Consider the following 24,531-nt stretch of genomic DNA (forward strand, 5'->3'; position numbering starts at 1 on the left):
GGAGTCTTGGGAGGTCACCGAGTCGCTGGCGTCTGTGTCACTCTGGCCTATGAGACAACAATAGACCGCTAATAGAGACTCCTCCACAGTGATTCACACACTGTCTGGATGCAACCACACAATCAAAGACATTACATGGAGATAAAATACAGCGAGCAATGTTCTAGTTTTTTTTTAATGTATATTTATGTTAGAAATATGTGGGAAATGTTTTTTTGGAGTTTATAATTAAAATTAAAAATAAAATACAATGAGGTTCTGTGCTTCTTAAGGAGAACAATATATGGTTAATAACTAAACCATCATGTGTTACTATGACTGTGAATGCATGTGTATCCACGGACACACTCCCTCTGCACTAGTACCTTGAGTCATCAGTCTGCTGGCAGGGGGATCTTCCGCACCGCCCAATGGGGAGGGACCCTTCGGGGTGTGTGGCCCCGAACCTCTTATCTGGAAAGACAACATGAAGATGGTTGTCCAGAGGATCGGCTTAACTTAATACAGCCGCTTATTTCCAACATGCTAATGTGTGTGCAAGTCTGAAGGCACAAGGGCCTTGCTAACCACGGTGCTGGATGTGGAGAGGGAGCTGGAGGGTCTAGAGTCGGTAGTTGGTGCAGGTGCGTCACATCTCCAAAACCACAGAGAGTTCTCAGAATCTAGACAAGCACATACACATAATGACACATCAATTCACACTGGGAAACGCAACTGATAAATAATGAAACACAAAATATAAAACCTACTCAGAGAACCACTCTCCTGAGGATGAGGCCCACTGGTAGCGCCAGTACGAGGTTGCAGGTGGAAAGTGTACCTGCCTCGGTAACATTTGGAGGCAGAGAGAGCCACATGTTGGAAGTACTGACAGTGGTAAAGCAGAGCCTGGAGTGCCGGCAGACCCACCAGAGACACACCAGACACCTCATCGTGGACACACGGGTGCTGGGGAAGGAGATAGTTAATGTGGGGAAGATCCAGAGATGAGTCCACATCCACTGACATTTTAAAGATAAAAACAGGGCAAATAGAAGAGAGGAAAAAGGACTGAATACAGATGGGTTGAAGATAAAAAAGCCAATGTTTTCAACGTTAAATATTATTACCTGAAATCTACTTTGCAAACCATAGTATTGCAGTGATACAAGATTCATTTGTTTTTGATTTGTTTTTCCAAATGCCTTTTCTTAGAGATCACAAAGTATTTATTTATGGACTGATTTGAGCTTTGTTTATCTGTCTTGATACAAAAATGCAACTCGATAAGATTTTGAAGAAAACAAGCCTTGTTTTAAAATAAATAATATTTAGTGATGACCTCCCAAATTTAGATGCTCTTGGCGTTTTCACAGAGGTTTAAACTTAATTATTTTGGATTTGAACACTGGAGGCCTGCACCCCGGTGGCGCTTCAATTTTAGAAACACCTCTGGTCTGTACCCTGCACGGCTTAACAAGAAGGTAATGGGACGGGGGAACAGAGGAGGATGGGGGCAGGGATATAAACAGAGAGAAACTGAAAGAAGGGGAGAGAGAAAACATTTCATGGTCTATAAAAGCTTTTTAACTGGTTGGCAGAGCTACTGACCTGCCAGTGGGAGTCCTTGGCCTCCTCTGTGTTGGCAGGCATGGGCATCACCATCAAGTTCTGCAGGATAAATGCAGCCTGGACACAGAAGAAGAAAAAAAAAAGAGACATTCACACACACTGGGCCAAGTAAGACTGCATCAGCAACAGTGCCATCTGCCTGTATTTGGCTGTAATACATACAAGTCCAGCCACATTTTCTGACCATGAATAAAAGTGAAACTGACTTTCCTCATAATTGTTATTGGTGTGTGTGTAACTTCTGGGGACACAACAACCACAGTAGAGTGCAGAGTTTTAACAATTTACAATACACAGGGTTAGCTTTTGTCAATCATCTCTGTAAATACAAAAAAGACCCAAAACTCCTCAAAGGAAGTTATTGATTTCCTGTGTAGGAAACAGTAGAGCATGGTTGTAGTTCTAATATCGTACCCCTCTGCGAACCATGCTGCTCTCCTGCTGATCCAGGAGGATGTTGAGCAACGTGCCCCACAGACCTCCGCTGATGTTCTGACAGCTGGCACACAGGGCCTGGCACCCGCTGGGCACTGAGGACAGAGCTGCACCTAAACCCAGACTGGCAAACCTCACCTGACGGGAGTTGGAAGACACAAATTTGAGTGGATGTGTGAGGGAAAAAAAATAGTGAAATAAGAAAATGAACGCGATGTAGGTGAATATACATCCAGAGACCAAAAACTGTATTGCGTATTTGGCCATGCTGGTTATTCAAAACACTAAACCTGAGGATGGCAACGACAGAATCTACCTCGTCGAGGGAGCGTCTTAGAATGACTTGTGTGAGAACTTATTTTGGGAGACAGACAAACTTTGGTATGACTACCTGTCATGTGCTTCTTCTTTTTTCTGCGAGTTCTTGTGCAAATCGTATGAGTTTAATTTTGTCCCAAAAGTCAAGCATCTGGAAACTTCTTTTCATGAGAGTTTGTGTTTAACTTAGTATGACTTCAAGAGAAGGAGAACTAGAGAGTGTCCGCACCTCTTGATCGCGGTCGACCCATAGTGGGACGAGCCAGGCCAAACCAAGCTGAAAGGCATCGGCCTCCTCAGCAGCAGCCTCGTTCCCCAAAGACCACTGGGATATGAAGTCCTGACACAGAAAAAAACAGAGCAAAAAACATTGTTGCGGTTGTATTCCAACATTTCTTAATACTGTGTAGACTGGTGTCTGGCTGTTGGAGGTGCAGACCTTTAGTACTTGCATCTTACACTGATTTCTTTCAAACCAGCAGTATAAACATGGTTGACACTTGCCTTGTCCTTGTTCTCGACTATCATCTCATGGGACAGGTGAAGCAAGCAGATGACAGCATTCTTGGTCACACCTTTCCCCATGAAAGACATGGAGTTGCCTCCCCACTCTACATAAAATGATGAGATCACCTGTGTAAAGGAAACAGTGTCGGGGATGTTTAATTAAAGAGCAATCACGTGTTCTTTTGTTTCCCTTCATTTTCACTTTGCAAAGACATAGCTGACAGAACTGCACGTTATTTAGATTTGGTACACTAAGTGGCATTTTGATATGTTGCTCCTTGTTTCTGGCAAAGACGTACCGATTTCTGAGTTAGTGATTACTGTATGCTTGTCATGCAACTCACTGCATCCAAAGGAAAACTAAATACAACGGAGACTAATTATTTTTGCTTTGATGTGCCATCAGGATGTGGGACTGCACCGAAGAGCAGATGAAGAGAGAGGAGCCCAAGGCCTGCTGAGCTTTAGGGCCCTTCAGTGCCAGGAGTACCAGGTGAGGTGGGTCAGAGGCTGGAGAAGACGGGGGTTAGGTATCCGATTGTTATCACTGAGATGAAAGCAGCCACCAGAGATCATGGCTGAAAAGGAAATTAACCTTCAATCTTCATGCCATCTTAATTTATGTCCATGAGAGCGGCCCTTTAGAACAACCCAAATGAAGAAGCATAGGTATTGTGTTATTCCAGTGGGTTCTTCATTCCAAATTAAAAAATAAAAGTTTAGACACCTCTGTGCTGAGCACTGCTGTGCAAGCTGGTCTACACAGCGTTGCGCTATTGTTTTATGGACCGTTGAGCAATCAAACAGATGGAATACGCAAGGTTGATTGATCTCACCAGCATCTTCACAGTGTGGCATATCTAGTCAATGAGATAGTTACCAATTGCAATGCATGTCCCGTAACCACATTTTTGCCTAACTTTAATTAATTCCTCAGAAAGCACCATGCTTTTTCTTTTTGTTCATTTCGGCAGGCAGTCTCATCTCTGATAAGAGGATAGGAGGTGTGCGTATGCCCATGCAACACATGAACATATACTATGAAGTCACAGAGTTACGCACACACACGCACACGCACACGCACACATACCTCTAATAGCCCACTGAGATACTTGGAGCAGAGGAAGATGGGCTCCAGGTCAGTGATGTGGGAGCTCCAGCCAGGCTGGGCTGTCAGACTGACCATGCCCTGCAGTGTTCTCTCCAGGCTGGGAAGGCCATAGAAACGGGGGGCGTCAGAGACCCTCAGGCTCTGAAGCAAACGGACTGCCAGCTGGCTCTTGAAAGGACCCGCTAATGCCAGACATAGCCTGGACAGACAGGAAAGGAGGGAGTGAGGAAGCGCAATGCACAAGCAAACCAGACAGGAGGGTCGACAAGACGCACAAGAGAGAGATAAAAAGACAAGAGCACATTAACAATGAGCCTTCCAATTCCTTTTCATAAGCCTCTGGCTTTTGTGCATTTGGAATTTCCATCACTAAAATACACCCTTCTTCTTCTGTGGAAGAACACTTCACCTGAAATATACTGTATCCCTGTTTTTATGGCCGAAATTAGTACTTGACTGTTTGATAAGTAGATGAAACCAAATTCTACCTATTATAGTATTGTAATACATACAATTACCTTTAAAAAAGAAACAACTTAAAATCGTTTAAATTAAAACGTTATGGATTGCTAATGAAATTCAAATTGCAGTGAAAGCCAAAGACTTGAAAATAAAGACTAAATAAAGAATAAAGTGGACTGTCAGACGTCTTTGCGTGAACTCCACCTACCTGTCAGTGGTTTGCGTAAGTCGGAGCAGCAAGATGTTAAAGAAGCTGGTGAGTTCTTTCTGCAGCCTCTGGCTGACATGGTTCTTCAGTTCCTCCGGTCCCCCTGTGCTCTGAGTTGAGGCCTGGGTCTCCACACCAAGGAGCAAATTAAGAATGGATGCAGTCTCCTGGATGATTGATAGATGAAAGAACACCAACAATGTTCTATTGGTTTGTTTTTTTATTCTATATTCACAGTATATTATGTATGTATGTATGTATGTATGTATGTATACATATATACACACACTTAAGGATTTATCCCTTATTAATGTTATAATGCCTCTTCCTTTTTCTATTAATTAATTTATGTTCCTTTAAATGTTTGCGTTAGCAACTAATTTCTTTCACATCTTAAAAGCGCCTCCTTCTTTATACCACCCACCCTTTTCCCTGCAAAACTCTGATCGAGAAAAAACAAACATGCAGATTGTCTTGCTGAGCAGTGCACATGAAGAGTTAATAATAAGTGTAGAGAGCGACAGATGTTCCTGAAACAGCTCAGTAATTACAGAAAAGTCAGAGCAGAGCTGCTCACCCCTACCAGGCATTCAATCTGAGTCTGCTTTAGCTGCCAGGGGAGGGCTTACTGTTTACACACACGTTAATGAGAAAACCAAGGTGAGACTGATTACATCCTAAAAGTAGCTCCACCCGTTAAAACAGTGTGGTGATTCTTCTCCCCGGGCAGAAATATGAATCCAACTTTGTTTTAAGATCTTTAGGAAATAATCTTTTCCGCAGGTCTGATGTGGTATGCTGTGATACTATCTTTCTGCCGTTATGAGAGAGTAATATGTTTGGCTTGTGATTTATTCAAGCTTTGATTACAGGTATATAACCCTCTGTGTTGGAGAGGACAGAGTCTAACCAGATTACAAGCTAACTAAAGACAAGCTACAGCGCGGTAGTACACATAACAGTAGGGCTGTGCAAAAATATTGACATAGCGAAATATCTTAATCATTTAGTCAACATGTATGGATATGTCCACATCAATACAGTAAACAAAAATCCTGTTTTAAACCGAGTCAAATGTTCCGATTATGTCACAGCACATTTATGACCCCACAGCACGAGAGCCGTACGCGCAGTAACATCTGAGTTTTAAAGACTGGAGCTGGAGGAATGGGTCGTAAATGGGAAGGACCCAGCCGTAGTGACAGACAACTTTACTGAATGCACTTTATTTCATATGATGTTTATGGCATCTACATGGGAGAGTATGTATTTTATGTTCAACTAAAGTTGTTGCAAGTGAATTTGAGTAAGAAGGTGTTCACTCACACAATGAGAATGCAACATGCACTTTATATTCAGAGACTTTTTTATGGCAAGTGCATTTCAGTTCAGCGTGTTGACAAATACCTTTTGAAGTAGTTTTGATGCAATTTGGCCGCTGAGACATCACGTCATGTGATGTACATATTAGACTATCCAGGTGGTATACAGTTGTATTTTCGCCTCGATTTTTACATTTTCATTCAAAAGAATTGGGTATTGCAATATGTATCGTATTATAATATATCGCGATATATCGGATTGTGGCACATGTATTGCGCTGCGTATCGTAAGGTGCTTGCCAATACACAGCCCTAAATACTTGAAAATAGTACATCATCTTTACCCCAACCACACTGTAACTTATACCAATTTGTGTTCAAAATAATTCTCAACTATCCCTTTAAGTAAAAACCTAAAAAAGGATTTATTGAGTAAGGGTATCACTTTCCTACTTGCAGACAGTGTAAAATATTTGCACCTGGTTGAGAAGCAGCTCCAGTATCCAGCGTAGGTCCTTGTCTTCTGGGTCAGATGCATAATCTGTGTGCATCTGTTTGAAGTAGGCATTCAGAAATGCAACAATGCCCACGAGCAACCTCTCATCCTCAACACTGGCTGGACGCACCTGGAGAAACCTACAGGGAGGAAGAGACAGAAACAACAAGAGGAAGAGAGCATGGCTATAAGAAAAATATCAGTAATAACTTTCATTATTTGTCTCGTATACAGAATAGTCTTTTTGTCAAGTAAACAAATAAGTAAAACATCATTGTACCGTGGAAATATGAATTGCACAAACCAATGACACGTATTAAGACTATACCTTGAATAGGGAAGGTAGCGCCGTAGTAGCACTTTAACGTCTCTTACTGATGGCACTTTGTAGTTTAACTTTATTGAAGAAATTGTACTCGCTTGATTCTTGTTGTTCTGAGTTTGGACTCATGGTTTAATGCACTTATTGTAAGTCGCTTTGGATAAAAGCGTCAGCTAAATGACATAAAAAAAAGAATTAAAAAAAAAGACATATGCTGCAACAGTAAATAAGAAAAACCTACATTTTGGCAGAGGGGTGGCGATAAACTGATCAACTGAAATAATTTGCATACTTGAATGCATTTGGGTGGAGGCTCCTCTTTTTTCATTTCGTACAATGTTTTGTTTCAGGATTAGAGCAGTTAGAGAAAGAGAAAAGAGATTTTTTTATTTTTATTAAATAATTGTAATACAAAATAAATATATTTTATATATTGTAACGTTTAGTCAAATATTTCACAAGTGCATCATACTTCCTCAGGGAAGCTTTAATACCAGAAAAGGCATTTAACACTATTATCTCTTGAAAATCCTTCAAAATAAGACAACGCCATACTGAGCTCACTGAGCCAGAGATAAATTGGTTCAGAGTAAGTATTGTTTTGTTCGACAGTAGCAGTAATAATAATGGCATACTGTTGGGGAATGTCATAAAATCCTACCATCATTTTCTGAATTCATAAACCGCAAGATATATTTACTGGTTATTAGCATTTCAACCTAAAGTACAAGAATCTTTAACAGAATTTGTATCCAGTGAACCTCGTCACTGCTGCCTGCCAGCTGAGGGAGTGTAGGGTGTTTCTGCAACTGTGGGTGGGGATGTGAGGGAGGGCCAGCTGGTCAATCAGTAAATAGAGGCTCAGCCTGGAGAGGGCAGAGGTCACCGAGCTGTGTCCTGCTGCCGTGACGATGGCCTTGATGCAGCCCTGCAGCGCAGAGGGAAGATGCACTGCCTGCAGCAAAACAACCTGTGCTTCTGACAGCGTCAAGTCAGGATGAAATCTGTAGGGGAAAAATGTAAATGGTTAAAAAAAAAAAAACATATATTCAAAAGCACACTACGTGACTATTGATGTGCTGCATCAGAAGCCTACTAATGACTTCATTAACAAACATATTTGATCACCAATCTTGGGGGATGAGACATCCAAAGAGGAGTTATGAGAATTACTTGTAATCAAACCAAGCAGAGGAGGGCATCATACCAGCTATAATTAACAAGCAATTCTCAAGAAAACTGTCAAAATTATGTCAAAACAATATGAAAAACGTCATACGGTAATAAGATAAATAGGACAAAACAATATCATCGGAGACAAGGACTTGTGCACAGAGTTGTACTTTACAGAAAATGGAAGATACCTCTCCATTTTCACTAACTCATCTTAAACAAGTACTCTTCTCCCAATCAGAGCACGGTTAGTGGATTGATCAATCTGTGGTGTGCTTTAAACGTACTTGCTGTAATCAAGCTGGTTAGAACTGTGTGGGAGACACTCATCTTTTTAAATTAGGTCACATTGGAAGTAAATGAAGACGGATGAAACGCAAGATACCAAGCCTTTTGAAACAAATGATTTCCTACAATTCTCCACGAGAGAGAATAGTATACAAGTAATGTGTGGCAGGATTTATATTCATATGCACATGCTAAAACCCCGCGGCCTGCGTAAGAAAACATTTAGGGTTCTTACTCAGCAACATCGGTAGAGACGCCAAGTAGCTCTTCAAGGAGGTTGTCTATCCCAGAATGCCATGCAGTGTTCCAGGCCACCTGTAGGGCAAGGCGGGCGGGAGCCAGGGTCAGGAGGTCAGAGGACGAGGGCAGGACACAGCAGTACGGGCTGACAGCGTGATGCGACGCCGCCTGGAATGGGATGTTGTACCTGGGAGAAGAGGAAAAGTGTTTATATTGCTTGTGCATTGCGGTTGAATGAATGTTCATAACTTTACAGATGAGTTTACCTGCGTATTACTGAGAGTGGCAGGGAGAATGGTGTGAGGCTCACATCTGTATTGGATGTGTTTGACCTGATATGACACAAAAAGCAGGTAGCACAACAAATTGAATGGGTGTACATTTATTTTAGGAAATGGAAAGTTAAAAAAATGGAAAAATAAACTCACCATATTTCAATACTGGCAATTTCGTCAAATAGCAGTAAAGTCATCAGGACAGCGATCTCATTTCCATTGCCCTTATTCTCCTTTAATATCAGTGATGCTATAATGAAGACAGACAATGTATATAACAACCATCACTCTCGATCACATGAATATATGTATACGATACAATTTTGAATTCAATTAGATTGACAAAGTTGAAGTTTAGAAACCCCACGTCAGGCCTTTGCATACATTACAGCGTTAAACACATAATTGGAAAGCATCATGTTTTGCATAAAACCTCTATCTGTATGTGTTCATTTCTGTCTGAATCTTTAACTATACTGGTAGTCACAATCAAGATGTAATAATGTTAATTAAATGTATATTAATTCAACATGCGTGACTGATAATTTAGGCACAAATTATGCAGAGATGAGCACCATGGCAACTAGTTGCATCATGCTAATACGCCAATTAGTGCAGTGTGACGACATGGTTGAAAGCTATGCATCAATGGATGACTTGTCATCATTTTTTGAGAATGTGCCCCTGAGCTACACAACACAACGTTTATAGCTGTTACTTAATGAGTTGCCTTGTGAATGTACCCCTGAGCAGTGTGAGGAGCAGGAGGTTGCGTTGTGCCAGACTGTGCCTCAGAGATGGATCAGCATACACCATCTTCCTCAGGATACATACACAAGGCTCCAGCAGGCAATCTAAGCTCTGGGGAGAACAGCAACATATGCACCCAGTGTTTAATTGCAGGGAAACACAAACCAACACACACATATTCTCTTTCTGTCTCCTCCTGCTGTCTCTCTCACATACAAATGCACAGGGTATTTTTACTGTGTCTCTTCACATAAGGCAAACCCAAGACTGCTCAGGTTGCATGCAATGGAGGGTTGGGAAAAATATAACCTAGAGGCATCCAGCTCATACACACTTGTTAGTTGAGACAAATCATTCTTTGTGGCCCTGTTCCTTCACCTCCATGTAGCCAGACATGCTGGACGATTACCCCTGTTAGCGGCTTCTGATTCAAGGCCTGGGAATGATCAGCAGACTGTAGTTACTAGAGGGCAGAAATCCCTGCGGACCAAGGCCTGTCTGACACTATTAATACAGGCCATTTCATCCTTCCATCATGCACGCCTCAGTGGGTTTTTTTCCACATCCGCTGGCAACTCATGTACTCACATGAGCAGATATAATTGAGGACATGGACACGAACGGGAGTGCATGGAACTGCATTTATGAGGCGCTTGGTTCACTTGGCTTTGACAGCAATTCATTCAGCACACATCCATTTATCACTTTGCCAACGCACATGTGTTTTTACCTTATTGCCGTTTACACTCCCTGTAATGAAAGAAACTACTTTGTCTGTTATCCCAAGACTCTTCAGCACTGGGTGCATTGCCGTGTCTGTAGGGTAATCAGAGAACAATTCAAAATACAGACAATAAACATTTGCATAATCATAAACTATTGTCTAAAACACATCGTGGTGGGAGGGAAGGAAAGAGCTCTCACTCATCACACAACTTATGTTATTTCTTCATTTTAAAGAGTCCATAAAATGGTTTCTAGAACCCTGTTTAGGCCTTTAAAACCTATTATAATGTGGACAATTCAGGCACTATAATATCAAATTCAATATCATTGTCACATCAACTATTAAGGGGATGTGAATTGTTAGCAACTACATTCTTTTGTAACACTTTGCAGTGATAGTATCCCCTTTACAGAGTTGCAAGTACTTGGTGTACAGAGTGGGTCCAGAGTATAACCAGCCAGTGTGCATATAATATGCCTCCATACGAGTACTCTCATAAGACTCAACCCTTAGAGAGTAATGCACATAGAAAGGTGATTTTAAAGTATTACCCTTACAGAGCTAGATCAGCATGGAATGTATTAAAAACATAGATGATAAATACATTTTTAGATAGATAAATACTAATATGCATTTATAATGAATACTGTATATTAAAGTGAGTATGTTTTACAAACCACTGACCTTGCAGCACTACAGATAGCTGCTCTGCAGCTGATCTTCTCAGGGAGATGTCAACAGTGTCCGAGGACAGGATACAAAACAGCTTCTCCACCGACTCCACCTAGCCACCATTAAACACATCAAGTATCACTTAATATCTGTGCAGATGTGTATCCAAGTGTGTTGTTCTTCATGTGCATGTGTATTTATACCTTGAGGACAGACTTGTTGCTGGTGTCCAGTGTGATGTCTAAAGGGTTTCTGAGGCAGAAGAGATTGGGGAGCGAGGAGATCACCGTTTGATCCAGGCCTGGTCTGGTTGTGTTAGCATCATCATCGCTGGTTAAGTGGGGCAGGATGTGTTGCACTGCTGCTATTCTCACACTGTTTATAATGAGCACAGTTTATGCAATAGTTGGAGTTAAATATTTCATTTAAAATCCTACTGTTTAACACAGATTAAACAGCTCTTTGCAGGTGGCAAAGCAAGCCTTTTGCCTGCATTAGATCACCATTACATCGTTGAAAATGTTACTTGCCTTTTAATTTTGTTTTTCACACAACATCCGAATGGTGATTGCGTGTCAATAAACGGCTGGCAGGGTAGATACATCTATTAGCTGTTGCCAAAATGTACCACTTGTCTCCTGGCCAGTGTCTGGTGTTAATTTCTATCAATATTCATGGTCTGGGACTGGATGGCGGTTTAACAAATGGCTCACAGAGCACATCGATGACTTGTTTTGAACATCAGCTGACAGCACCAGACAGAGGTAACATGTCCATCACTATGTGTTTTAAAGCAGATTATTCAGACTCTCAGGAGTTTGTCTGAATCACAAAAAGCCCTGAGACGTCAAACAACTTTGCAATGCAAAGACACAGAACAAGCATACAATCACAGACATATACAAACACATATCTCTGATGTGTGCAATCATCTGGGCAGGCACATCACACCCAAACAAAAACAGAGAGAGACAACATTGACAAAAGAAAGACCCAGACTCACGTGGGTTGTTTGGTAAAAAGAAGTCGGAGCGCTGCTTTTAGCTTTGCTGTGCTTGGAAACACGTTGTCTCTTGCCACGTCCGACATGTCACTTATCAACAGGACGCAGTTTCCCAGTGATTCTTCAGTGCCGGCATAACCCTGCCCCCCCACACACACACACATACACACACACACACACACACACACAACACAAATGTAATTCTCAGACTGCCTTGGCAAACAATGGGGAATTCCAGCTAAGCTGCACAAAAGTAAATAAAATATGCATTGCTTTGATTATGGCTGGTTTCATTTTGTCTCTCGTTGACATGGTGGGCCCATCTCTGAATGGCCTCCTTGAATTAAATCACACTTGACAGCCTAGTCAAAATCTCATGTATATTCATGAAGAATGTCCAGGCTTTCTGTTGCCTGAGACTGAACAATTAATAAAAGCTTGTTTCTTTTTCACCCAAACAGGAAACAATATAACACAGAATATGTAAATGAGAGAACAACAACATTTCTCACTGGCAGCTCAATATAGAGTCTTTTTAGTCCAAGAGCGCTAAAATTGAACTTTTGATCACAGTTATTTTGATTGTGTAGAACATAGACCACATCCCCCCGTGCAAAAAATGTAATGTAATAAGTTCCAAACATGACGCTCTACAGGGAGCACCACACCTGTAATATGGGCATGACCGGGTAAAGTGCCTCATTGAATCTGTCCCAGGTTGATGCTGTCATCATCAATCGTCCTTTTAGCAGGAACAGCAGGATATCCTTGGCAGCAACGTTCACCTATAGATCACAGGTAAACTGCTGAATTCACAAAAGGCGCTGCTGGCAAAACATTTACTTGCAAGTACTGTCAGTAACAGACCTTTTAAACGCCTAAATCACATGACACCAGCGAACCCTGAAAGCTTAGCATGACCTTAAAGCAATGTACAATAACTTACAAAACACACACACACACCCCTGTATTTTAATGAGTACTTGTGTTTGATAACGTATTCCTTTCAACTTTGAACTGGCATATTAAGGATGTACGGTCTAAGAGGTCAAGTTGGTTCTGTACGAATACAAGAAGTAAGTGTGATTTGGTCTACCTTCTCTGCAGAATCCTGCAGTCCAAAAGCACTTATTTCATAGAGTACCCTGTGGTGGGTAAGGAAGTTGATTCCACCGCAGGCTGCCGATTCCTGTCGTGACACATTCTGGATGCCAAGGCAGTCCTAAGAGAGTATGTAATCATACCAAAGCACATCATAAATTATCACCATCATCTCACTTGTGCTCCTATACAAGATTTCCTATGCACTTTAAATGTAGCCATGTACTCTAGACGGTAGTTAGTCAAATGAAAAGCAATTCAGATTTTTAAATGTCAAGTGTTTTTTTGGTTTTTTTAGAGCACGCTGTCAGAAATGTGTGATTCATCCACCTTCATCTTACTTATTTACATATGGGTGCCACAACAAAGAGACCCACATTATGGATTTAGTCGCCATCATTTTAGCCAGGAACCTACACACACTCATTTAAACTCTGATATTAGATGGCTTGCTCTGACCTTGACCAGGTTTAAAATGTGTTTGTATGTTTCCATCTTGACAGGCAGTGACGGATGGGACAGCAGCTTGAGGAGAAGTTTCTGGCTCTCTGTTTGGAGGAATGGACTGGGCTGATCAAACTTCCACCTAGTGATGGACCACCAAAAGAATTCAAACTAGCATTAAAAACAATAACATATAGAAACGCCGCAGAACGAATGACTGACTTTACATTTGAAGATTTTTAACGTACAGGTAAGAGCAGATGTGAACACATTCCTCGATGATGGGTAAGTGCTGGTGAAACGGGAGGCCGTCTATGGCTTGGTCTGCCAGCTCCAGCAACTCCAACCAGTTCTTTTCTCCCTTGATGTAGAAATAAAATCAATGTAATGAAAAAAAAAAAGCCATTATGGGTGACGGGGCTAAACAGGCGGGAGGGCCACAGCAAGTGACCGTTACATCTGTGTCAGAGTGTTTCCTAATTTAAGAACTGTAGGTTGTACATCTATTATAGAGGACTGCTCTTTTTTTTACTACAGAGCTACTTTTGCTATCTGCTTACTGTAATTATGTGTCATGCAGCTCATACCTCAGCTTGTGCTTCCTTGAGAAAGTTACAAGTGGATTCCATCCAAAGGGCAGCGCAGTTCACCCTCCTGTAGAGATCATGGCTGTCTGCGTTCGCCTGCTCCAAGTAGGCCACCGCTGTTTCTTGCATGCTGGGTAATAAACTTCCCAATGAAGTGTCCAAGCACAGGTGGAAAATAGCTGTTGCTGTGTTTTCTGGGAGATTGTCACTAGCCTGTGTGAGGTTAAGAAATCTACTTTTTGACTTGCAGTAAAGTAATCACAGAAAATAAAGTGTTGTGATTTGATCATGCAAGTGCACAGAAACACATCTTACACACACACACACACACACACACACACACACAAACCTTCTCAGGAGGGAGGATGGTCTGAAGGAGTTTAATGGTGAATACAGCAATGCCTGTGTAGGCTATTCTGTGATGAACCTGAGAGCTGTGGGTAATATCTGTTGAATAGCTCTGATGGTAGCTGAGGATATCCCCCAATAGTTCCATGCAGGCTTGCAGCTTCTCCTTCTAAATACAAACACAGACAGCAATGTAGACAAAGGCATGTATGCCACACAAACACAGCAACACACGCACCTGCATTCACATTGTGTGCATGTTCACATCCACAGGCACACACCGACGCAAAGCTACTGGCTGCGGGCCATGAGAAAAATTGCTCGTTCCAGGCGTTAGGAATTGAATGTAATCAGATTTCAGGGTTATTTTGGGACTAGATACAGATCCACCCTATCTCCGTTTGAATAAATTGGAACAATCTATTCTCAGCTACTTTGTTCTTGGGAGGAGAAATTTAACAATAGAAGAATTGAACCAGCAGGGGGCAGTAAATGCCCTGCGCATTGCTGTGGCTGGCATGAACAGTTTGGCCCATTCCCATGGGAAAAACCTAGAGGTCTGGCACACTAAAGCTGCTCTTCACATAAAGATGACAAAACAGTTCTCAGGCTGCAAGACTCTGGGCATGTATTAAACAGCAAAGGGCCAGAGGGACCTTGGCTTGACAAGTGCATAAGTCCCCTTGCATAGGAACATACTCTTTAAACAGTCAGGGAGGATGACAAATAACTCTGCATGGTTTTTGGTTGTTTTTTTAAACACACTAGTTTAAAACAATCCATTGTGTGTGGACTTTATTAACAAAGTAAATATAGATGTTTACCAAACCAAAAATTCTGTATTTAAACCCAGGGGTACAGACGAGAGATGTGCACATATGTGTGAGAAGCTCTTTGTAAACCGCAGAACGCCTTTGTAACCTTATATAATTCATTCAGCTCCATCACATGCCTACAGTTCTCCTTGACAGTCGAGTAGCGTATGCCTGTTTGCATGTTGCAAACTGTCAAGGGGCCAACCCAGTCCCCCTTTCAGTGAAGTGTATCCATTCATCTACATAAGAGACTGTCATGAGTTGTATTTTGACTTGCCAGCTCCATCCCCACCAGGCTGCGATCGTCCCAGACCAGCTCACCAACACTGTCCCCAAGCAGGAGGACGGCGTCACACAGCAGCTCCAGAACACGATGGAGCGCATGCGAACCCTCTGAGAAAGAAGCGAGGAGGAGAGAGATTTTTTTTTGACAAGCTCAAGAATTGACTGAATGCATTTAATATGGTGAAACAGGTGAGGGGATATAGGCAATATATGATTGTTACTCAAGCAAAAAACAGACAGTGGTAACTCATTTATATCATCTTTCCCTTTTTACATAAAAAGACCATGATCACTCCTACCTGTTTTAAGCAGTGGGATGGCATGTTCCATGGTGGCAATAGTGAACTGAGCCAAAGTGAGCTGCTGTAACTGCAACTCCAGGACATCTTCTGCACCCAGGTCAGAAATCTCCAAGTGGGCCACGTCTGCAGGTGACTGGGGCGTCTGCCCGGGGGCCTGGACTGATACTCCCCCTCTGTGCGAGCTGCCACTGGATGAATCATAGACAAGAAAGAAGGAAGACTGTAAATTCATGATCTGTACTTGGACAACTCAAATACAAGGAGTGACGTAAGAGCTGTATAGGGATGGATCATAAAAGCTGCAATCATAGGAATCCAATCGGATTTTCAAACACTGTAGACCGGCCGCTAGAGGGCTCCTGGTCTTATTCATATCTAAAAAGAATAATAACATCCTCCACAGTCTCTCATGTTGTTTCATCTAAGTGTGGGGGTTGCTGGTGTCACCAGCAATGTTGTCATTATCAAAGCCACAAGAAATCCTGCACAAGTTTCTAAAAAGTACAAGACTCTCTTTTTAAGTGTAAGGTCTGATGAACAGAGTTGACAACAATGCTGAATCATATCAAAAAGTAATTTCTTCAAGCAAGAGAGAGACTAACATAATACCATTTGTGCCTCGGAAGTGCAACTGAGTGAACCTCTGCTCTCACTGCAAAGATGATTGCTAAAGACATGCAAAGAAACAACACCGAGCAAGAACTGATGAACCAAAAGGGATGCCGTTTACTTTCTTCCATAGCCTCAGTCAGCATGTTTTTAAAATGCACAGTTACACATTCATGTGGAGTTGCCTACATGCACACACCTGGTGGAAGCTGCATCTCCATCTTGGCCATCTCCACTGGCCCTCTGGCCCGTGCGTCCCACCACAGAGGGCCGAGGAGAGCACTCTGCCGCGGGAGATGAGGCCTGTGAACGCTGGGTCCCACGCACTTCCTGTGAGTAGGAAAAGGACGAGTTCTGGGACACAGGATCTACACAACCACAAAAAACAAAAAGGAGGGTATAGTTGTACATTGGTTTCACATAGATCCTGAATGATATAGCAAAGAGAATATTATGTTAAAAGGAGTGATACAAATTACTCATTATGAGAAAATGAATCATTTGGATCAGAAAGCTGTTGCATTTGTTTTAAATAAAATAATAATTTGAAAAATAAAATTAAGTAAAACCACTTCAAAACATACAACAATAAATATTTGAGAATGTTTACCGTTTTACACTTGAAACATGTTAAACAATGTGGGGAATTGGTCATTATGACTTAAAATTGCAACCAAATAGTACATATTTGTTTAAAAACTAACTTTATAATAAAGGGAGACATGTAACCTAACAGCATAAGCATCTAAAATCACAAACTGCAACTCTTATGGCACACTACCTTGCTTTGTAGAGAAGAAACTTGGATCTTGATGAAAGCGTAGTCTCCTCTTCAGCCCCACACAAAGCTGCCGCAGGCAGGAAAGCGCCTGCAAGTGGAGGTAGCCTGCTTCACCTTTACCCGACCCCAGCCTCAACAGGGAAAGAAGGTTCTGAAAACAGAAGTGGATATTAGAGCAGTATTATAACTGTAAATCTGGGTTATGGAAAGGTTTTCTGAGGACCTAATTACCAACAAGTAACATCCAATGAGGACATTATTGTCATTGGGCACATATATTTCTTTACGACTCTTGTAAAAAAACAGACACAGAGCCCGAGCTGAAACAACGTACAAAGACTGCGTAAAAACAGACAGTGACAGAATAGTTATAATAAAGTTTGCTTTAAGGGGCAAGTAGAATTTAATTATTGAACTTGTTCTAAGTTTAGATTTCCCATGCTCTCTTCAGCTAATGGTGTCATGTCTCTAAATCCAAGTCTTTTAATTTAGCTGAATAGCTCTAGTAACTCAAAGGGAACAAAGTAAAGCCACAATTGGAAAAGTACTGTCTGATAATGATTTTTGATGATGAGGGTGACAGTATGCTAATACTGCCTGGAGACCGATCTAACATAATGCACCACTTTCATCGGGGCATGTCTCCTCCAACACTTTGTCTACGCCAGTTCAAAGGACAGCTCAGTTAAGAGATGAACTATGTTGCCGACATGATACTGGTGGATACCTCAAAAACCTCAAACCAGAGTGAGCGAGAGAGAGAAAGGCCAGGATGAGGACGCCTGCAGACCATTTGGACCAGTTTGATAAAATCCCTGATGTTTAATATTTAAGGAGGCCTTAAGAGGAAAGAAGCAAAACATTCCACCAAGGTCTTTTGAACCCTGCAAGAAGTACATCATGACCACACTACTGTTTATCCTCACAGCAATCTAGTGCCTGCTCAAGCAAAGTAAGCCCCCAGAGGCCTCCTCCGCCTCCTACAAGATCAGGGACACTGAATTATAAATTGGTGTTTTGTTCAAGGACACCATATGACAGGTTATTATTTTGAAAGTGGCTTGAGTGCATCGGTTAAATGACATGTACTGCTTTGAGTGGCTAGCATGACCATCCCACAATGGAATTTATGGGATGGTCATGCTAGCCACTCAAAGCAGTACATGTAATTTAACCGATGTGAATAAACAATAGTGCTCAACATTATGAACAGTTGGCCAACAGAAAATAAACATGCCCTGGTGGAATGTTTCAGTCACATCTTTAATTGTGTCTATTTGGACAGCCATGTTGAGTAAAGCACTGAGATGTTAGAGGAAGCAACAAGCCACTATTTTAAGTCCAAAACAGGCTTTTGTCTTGAAGCATAAAAGCATTGGAACTGCCAAAAATTAAAACATCCTGTAAAGTAAAAATGTCCTGTTTAAGATGCTGAAAATAATACAAATGCTACTTGTATTTATTTTTAATTACATACTTGATCTCAGTATGCCGATAGGTTCACTGACACCGACACATTCAGAAGAAACTCACTGTACCTGAAGACGCTTAGATTCTAACATTACTTGTTGTAGCATGGCATCAAACCTGTGATGGCAAATAATGGAACCCGGCAAACTCTACAGCACACTTTATGTATGCAACAAACTTGTAAAGTGGGGCTCAGTGAACAAACTACTGCTTAATGATTTTTTTTAATTGAGATTTTAGAGAAAAGGAGGCGAAGACGCACACCCCTGTCTAAATCAATGGAGCTGAGGTGGAGCAAGTTAGCAGCTTTAGGTTCCTGGGAATCAGTCAGACACAATCTGACATGTTCCTCACGCATCTCCATCTTGGTGAAGAAAGCTCATAAACGACTGAATTTCTTAAAGAAACGTAAGAAGATAAAACTCCAACTTTTACAGTGGAGGAATAGAAAGCATCCTGACTGCAAACATTACAAACAGGCATGGGATGTGCACAGGATAGGAATGCTCCACAGCGGGTAATTCAAACCGCCCAACACATCATTGGCACTCATCTACTGAGCATCAGTGATATTGGTGAGAAGAGGGTCCTGCATAGAGCTGAGGGGATATAAAAATACAAAACCTACCCAGACACAACCTGTTCACTCTGCTGCCGTCTGGAAAGAGATACAAAAAGTATCAGCTGGCGAACCACCAGACTTAAAAAACGCTTCTACCCTCTGGCTGTGAGACTCCTTAATTCATCCTCCACCCTCCATATATAATTTAGCTGTATTGGGTTTTCTTCCTCGCAAATTGGGACTTAAATCTAAATTTCGTTGTAGAACCCTATCATACGAGGAAAAATAAAAGCCTTGTACAATTGGAGTTTTAGAACTTTCCACTCATTTTTCAAAAAAGTACTATATAGCTTGGCATAATCGTATGCACATTAACAATAATATTGTTAGTTCAAGGACATGGTTATGTAATGATACCTGTACAATACTCGGTCTTTGCAGGAAGATTTCAGCAGGAAAGTCTTGCATTATGACGTCACACAGAAGTTCACATGTGGTCCGCACCAAGTTGGGGTTACTGCTCCTTAGAGAACTGTTTCAAAAGATTAAAATATGACAAATATTTAATACTCAGTAATTTAACATCACAGAACATGCATCTTCCGAAAGTTGCCACAGTCTAGTTAACTTGTTCTTCAATGATTTGTTTCCTAAATTAAAATCATAATTTTGTTCATTTAACATTCCGTTGCATTAATTACATAGCATTTTGTTAGATTCATGTATTGCCTCTTACCTCTCATTGGATGACAGTATGTGTCTGTCTGTGTTAGTCAAAGTCAGCCACGGAAACACAGAAAACTTGAGACATCTCACAGACTCACGTACTGTACAACACAGAAGGATAAAACGTGTAAAACAAGTAATTCATTGAATAAACATAAAGCGCTGTCTTTAGATAAAACTGCAAGCAAAATTCAAGATGAGACCCAGCACACTAAGGAATCTAAGGATGAGTATTCAAAACACTGGTACCTGCTATCGTCTGAGCTGGTACATCCGTATGGCTTGGCTTGGTCTTGTGGAAATAGCCCATTTTAGGAAAATAGTCTTCAGGTGGAACAACTGTAGGTGCTACCGCAGAGACACCCGATATGTTAAAATATACTTTTACATTCTGCAATTATTTAGGATAATAGTTATAGGCTCTGTGTAAAGCAAACTGACAACCCACACCGTGCTCTTCAGCCTTTCTACATGATACGATGACGAACATGCAGAGGTTTCTCAAAGACAGAAACAAAACAAACAACCATTTGGCTTTAACTTGCAACACCTGTTGGAGTTGTAGAACGCTGTCCATGCGTGTAGGCCATTATATGACGAGGGACTAGCTCAGGTAGCTGGAACAGCTGGTCCAGGGTTCCATCAATGACAGCTCGCAGTCTGGGTTCCACATTAGGAGACAGTTGAGTGAGGAAGTCCACCGCCCTGACGTCTCTTAGCATCTGGGCTGCACTAGGATGCTTGAATGATTAAAAATGACAAAACAAATAGACGTGGAAACGGGGGAAAAACACTATAGTTCAATGTAATAATACATCATTGTAAAATCCCTCAGCATGGGTGTTGATATTTAAATGTCACATGAAACTATACGACATCATATATATTGGAAAAAGGCAAATAATCATCCAACTCCAATTAACTGATTAAAGTCTGGTTGGCTGAAGCCAGGCTGCTCCTCTCTCGCCACTGTCCGCCAGAGGACCAACCTGGTAACGACGGCCATCTAGAATGTAGTTAGAAGTGTATCTACCTGTGACAACGTTGAGAGCAACTCGAGGACCTCCTGCTGCATTGGCACCTCGGGGAAATTGAACCACTCCAGGAGATACACAAAAAGCATCTTCTCCTGGACAACGTCGGAGACGGTAATCAGGGAGTGGTCCAGCTTACAAATGATGTTCTTTAATGCTCGAACTCTTATCTCCAACAAAGAATGACCTGCGGTTTGTCGAAAAAAACAAAGTATTAAGTTGAGCAGAGACAGTAGAGCAGAGTTTCAGCTGGTCCACAGCTAACGTTAGCTAGCTAACTTTGGTCTGAAGTTCAGAAAAGTGTTCCTGACGTGGGTTAATTATCGTGACTAAGCTAACGTGAGTGTTGACAGTAATTATACCTGTGCTCACTGCAGTTAGTGTGACGTGACCCACCTGGAGGGAGTTTGTATCGTTAGCTAACGTTAGCAAGTGACAGCGTTTTGTTTAAACGGTTCAGGTAAAGTCAGCGTCCTTAGCTGGAGAGTTAACCCACCTATTTTCTTTATAAGCGGAGATAACTCCATGTTCAATGTATTGCGGCTCCCTGTGTAAAACAATTTTTAAAACAGTTTTAAAACGCTTCATCAACGACCGAGGCGTGTCGGTTCAGTGAGCGGTCGTCTGCAGGTGACATGTCAACACAAACGTCTGCCCGGGTTTGTTTTCAACAAGCGCGCCAGCGACGGTCCACTTCCGGTAGAGGACCAGGGTGCGTTCAACAGTGTCGGACAAACTTTCTTTTGTTTGTCTTTTTGTGACAATGCAGAGTTCAAGATGAACCTCCACAAAACATTCACATCGTGAATGTCGACACAATAGTGTGAGATCCTAAAGCTAAAGGAAATGATGCCATACACAATCGTGTATATATCAAAAATGCAGCATTTTCAGAGAGATCTGCTAATCAGCACTGTGGAGCCAGCATGCAGCAATGTACACATGTGTTGTGCCCAAATTGCAGCTGCATATAAGCAAAAAAACAAACAAATTCAGACAAAGCTGTTACAACCAATCTTGATTGTGTAAATTACTTGATATATGTTAAATTATACTACTTTATTGTGTATTCTCCCACCTTTCCCACCAACAAGCACTAGCAGCCCTCAAACCTTTTTACTTAATATCTCTTTGTCAAGTACCCTCTAACATGTGCAGTAGATCTGATCACATTGTGTACGAAGACATCCTGTCTCTGGGTGGGCCTTTCTTTGTTTGTTGCATATCTGATGTGCCATATTTGTGGCATATCTCTCTCGTCTGATTTTTTTTAATGTTAAACATGCTGAAGCAATTTTCCTTGCGAGGATCATCAATGTTTCAAGGCATATTTTTAAAATCATTGAAGGCTTTTCCATTGCTTGAATATTGAAACAAAGTGTTTACAGCAGTCCCATCAACCTGCCATTAAATGAATGCGGCAGATCTCACACTTGAGATGTGATGTGGATATGATCAGCTGACAGGGCGATAATTAACAAACTTAGCAAATGGTAATTTGATATGATAATAATATAATGGCACAGCTTTTGAGAATTCCAGAAGGATTTAAGCCCATAATTAATATAGTCTACTGTCACCTTGAAGAGTTTGAGGGAAAATAATATATATGCTTTCATAATCAATTACTTCACATGTAAGTACATTTGACGAATATTATAATATTTTTCTTAAGCAACTTACATTTTGGATACATCACGTCCTTGTTCTAGAGCTTCTATCACAATGAGCCGGATATTAAAATACAAGTTCCTTGGATGAATAGAACATTTTTGTTTACACACCTCCCTGTATTTTGTATGTGTTATGTTTGGAAACCTTTGTACCTTGATCAGAATTTAAAACAACTTGTGTGGGTTGGAACCGAGTTTGTCTGCACAGCATGCGTCATATTGATGAACTTGCCAATGGGTCTAACTTGAGAAGGTTAAGAAATGTATTTTGCACAAACTCTGATACAGTATATAGGACTGAGTCTGTATGAATGTTGTTGACATTCAGCAGTTGTACTATGAGAATACAGAGTGAGAGTTTTGACATCCAAACAGCTGAGGAGGTCTTCTATGCCTGGTGGAGAAATGCATCGCCCGAGGTCAGACTAGGCGGTCTCAATAGCTCTTGTGTCTGCTTCAAACAGTACATCATCATCATTTCTGTCTGACAACAACCAAATGTCTTGGATCATTTGTTAGTCTGCTGCAGACAGGAAGCAAAACTTCACTTTAAATAAATAGAAAACATGGGGTATGGGTTATGTCTTTCAGCCCTGAATTTTTTACCATAAGGTATGCAATTCTCCAAGATGTCTTTACAGATGTTTTCCCGTGTGTCCTAAAAACTGCAGTTCTCCCTTTATTCATATGCCTTGTAAAAAAAAAAAGAAGTAATTTGAATCTATATATGTTCATATTAAGTTTGAAGAGATATTTGTGTTTTACATTTTCAATCTTTAATTACCTCTGTTTTTTAATGCAATTTTAGTTTAAATTATATATGCAAAATCTGTCATTTATTTTAAATCAGCCTCAATTACTCATATACCAGATGCACCTCGGGCAGTTAGTGCAAGCCTGATCTCTGAGTGAAAATCCTGCCAATTTAAATACTTTGAAGCCAGATATACTCTCAAAGGTTCTCTGTCTCTGGACTCACAATGGTTAAAGCTGATCATGAGTCATCATATGCCTGTCCATATTGGCCAACAGACATAAGTCATGGAGCACTGTACTGTTGATGTACTTTTTATTTTGGAGATAACTGGCTGAGAAAACACACTGTATATAGCTGGAAAAGCAATATAATATGCCAAGGACCAAAAAAAACACAACAAACTGTAGGAACTGTATGCAGAATTCAAGAAATATACCATTCACTGACCCTTTACTAATAATTTGCTACCAGTCCATGCATGTTAACGACTTTAATAAACGTGCCTATAAATGTAAATGTAAGGAAGCGGCTGTAAACTAAGCCATGTACAGTAAGTCTATCACCAAATGTTTCACAAGGGCTGCTGGGCAAAAGGATTGGTTGTTGTCCTTACAGCATTTCATGCATAAATCAAGGTCGAATCAGCTTATTAATATAACCATTATTGTAGTTGTCCAGCAACAAAATACAAGCAGTTACTTCCAGATTTAATAATGCGAAATCAATGTTGATGTTACATTTTAGCAGACCGCAAGAACATAGGCGAGCATGGAAAATTGATTCATTGTTTTAACCATTTGGACTGAGCTCAAGTCTCTTTAGCTGAGTCATTATATTGCATGTGGAGGCAGCTGGTGTAATAGCAACTTATGCGCTGTGTACCTCTTACCTGAGGCAAAAACGTGATATGATGGACTGACTCAAGCATATGAACACTCATTGATTTTTAAATATTGCAATGACAAAAACACAGAAAATTAACAAATGAATCTACTGAAATCAAGTGAACCACACCAACAAGAGGCAGATGTGTAGACAATACAGTAAATGTTCCGACTGCATTTTTAGGGCAAACCCTTCTTATGTTATTCCACAGTCATCCCTGAAACAAATCCCA

General features: G+C 41.1%; 1 protein-coding gene across 4 annotated transcripts in view; it reads right to left on the bottom strand.

The window, feature by feature from the left end:
• rttn (rotatin) overlaps nt 1-21,665 on the bottom strand; it is a 31,340-nt gene extending 9,675 nt beyond the window's left edge. Inside the window, exons 1-37 of one of the 4 annotated variants that reach the window (XM_034559948.1) lie at nt 21,481-21,665; nt 21,347-21,380; nt 20,984-21,171; nt 20,501-20,690; nt 20,200-20,298; nt 19,961-20,051; nt 19,642-19,756; nt 17,193-17,343; nt 16,611-16,779; nt 15,800-15,990; nt 15,493-15,608; nt 14,402-14,569; nt 14,053-14,265; nt 13,714-13,826; nt 13,481-13,607; nt 13,017-13,142; nt 12,589-12,705; nt 11,921-12,060; nt 11,121-11,292; nt 10,930-11,029; nt 10,249-10,334; nt 9,512-9,629; nt 8,922-9,018; nt 8,760-8,825; nt 8,489-8,680; nt 7,554-7,796; nt 6,454-6,610; nt 4,653-4,819; nt 3,962-4,181; nt 2,869-2,997; nt 2,594-2,704; nt 2,026-2,184; nt 1,591-1,668; nt 750-948; nt 568-662; nt 366-453; nt 1-47 (exon numbers count right to left, since the gene is read on the bottom strand). The exon at nt 1-47 is cut by the window's left edge and continues 155 nt beyond it. In XM_034559948.1, coding sequence (XP_034415839.1) covers nt 1-47; nt 366-453; nt 568-662; nt 750-948; nt 1,591-1,668; nt 2,026-2,184; nt 2,594-2,704; nt 2,869-2,997; nt 3,962-4,181; nt 4,653-4,819; nt 6,454-6,610; nt 7,554-7,796; nt 8,489-8,680; nt 8,760-8,825; nt 8,922-9,018; nt 9,512-9,629; nt 10,249-10,334; nt 10,930-11,029; nt 11,121-11,292; nt 11,921-12,060; nt 12,589-12,705; nt 13,017-13,142; nt 13,481-13,607; nt 13,714-13,826; nt 14,053-14,265; nt 14,402-14,569; nt 15,493-15,608; nt 15,800-15,990; nt 16,611-16,779; nt 17,193-17,343; nt 19,642-19,756; nt 19,961-20,051; nt 20,200-20,298; nt 20,501-20,690; nt 20,984-21,073 — 4,740 coding nt within the window. In that variant the 5' untranslated portion in view covers nt 21,074-21,171; nt 21,347-21,380; nt 21,481-21,665. Of the gene's footprint in view, nt 48-365; nt 454-567; nt 663-749; nt 949-1,590; nt 1,669-2,025; nt 2,185-2,593; nt 2,705-2,868; nt 2,998-3,961; nt 4,182-4,652; nt 4,820-6,453; nt 6,611-7,553; nt 7,797-8,488; nt 8,681-8,759; nt 8,826-8,921; nt 9,019-9,511; nt 9,630-10,248; nt 10,335-10,929; nt 11,030-11,120; nt 11,293-11,920; nt 12,061-12,588; nt 12,706-13,016; nt 13,143-13,480; nt 13,608-13,713; nt 13,827-14,052; nt 14,266-14,401; nt 14,570-15,492; nt 15,609-15,799; nt 15,991-16,610; nt 16,780-17,192; nt 17,344-19,641; nt 19,757-19,960; nt 20,052-20,199; nt 20,299-20,500; nt 20,691-20,983; nt 21,172-21,346 lie in introns of those variants that run through there. The other 3 variants (XM_034559947.1, XM_034559949.1, XM_034559950.1) reach the window with 3 other exon arrangements.
• Between the last annotated feature and the right edge of the window lie 2,866 nt (nt 21,666-24,531).

This window comes from Cyclopterus lumpus, chromosome 20 (genome assembly GCF_009769545.1).
Source record: "Cyclopterus lumpus isolate fCycLum1 chromosome 20, fCycLum1.pri, whole genome shotgun sequence".
NCBI lineage: Eukaryota > Metazoa > Chordata > Actinopteri > Perciformes > Cyclopteridae > Cyclopterus > Cyclopterus lumpus.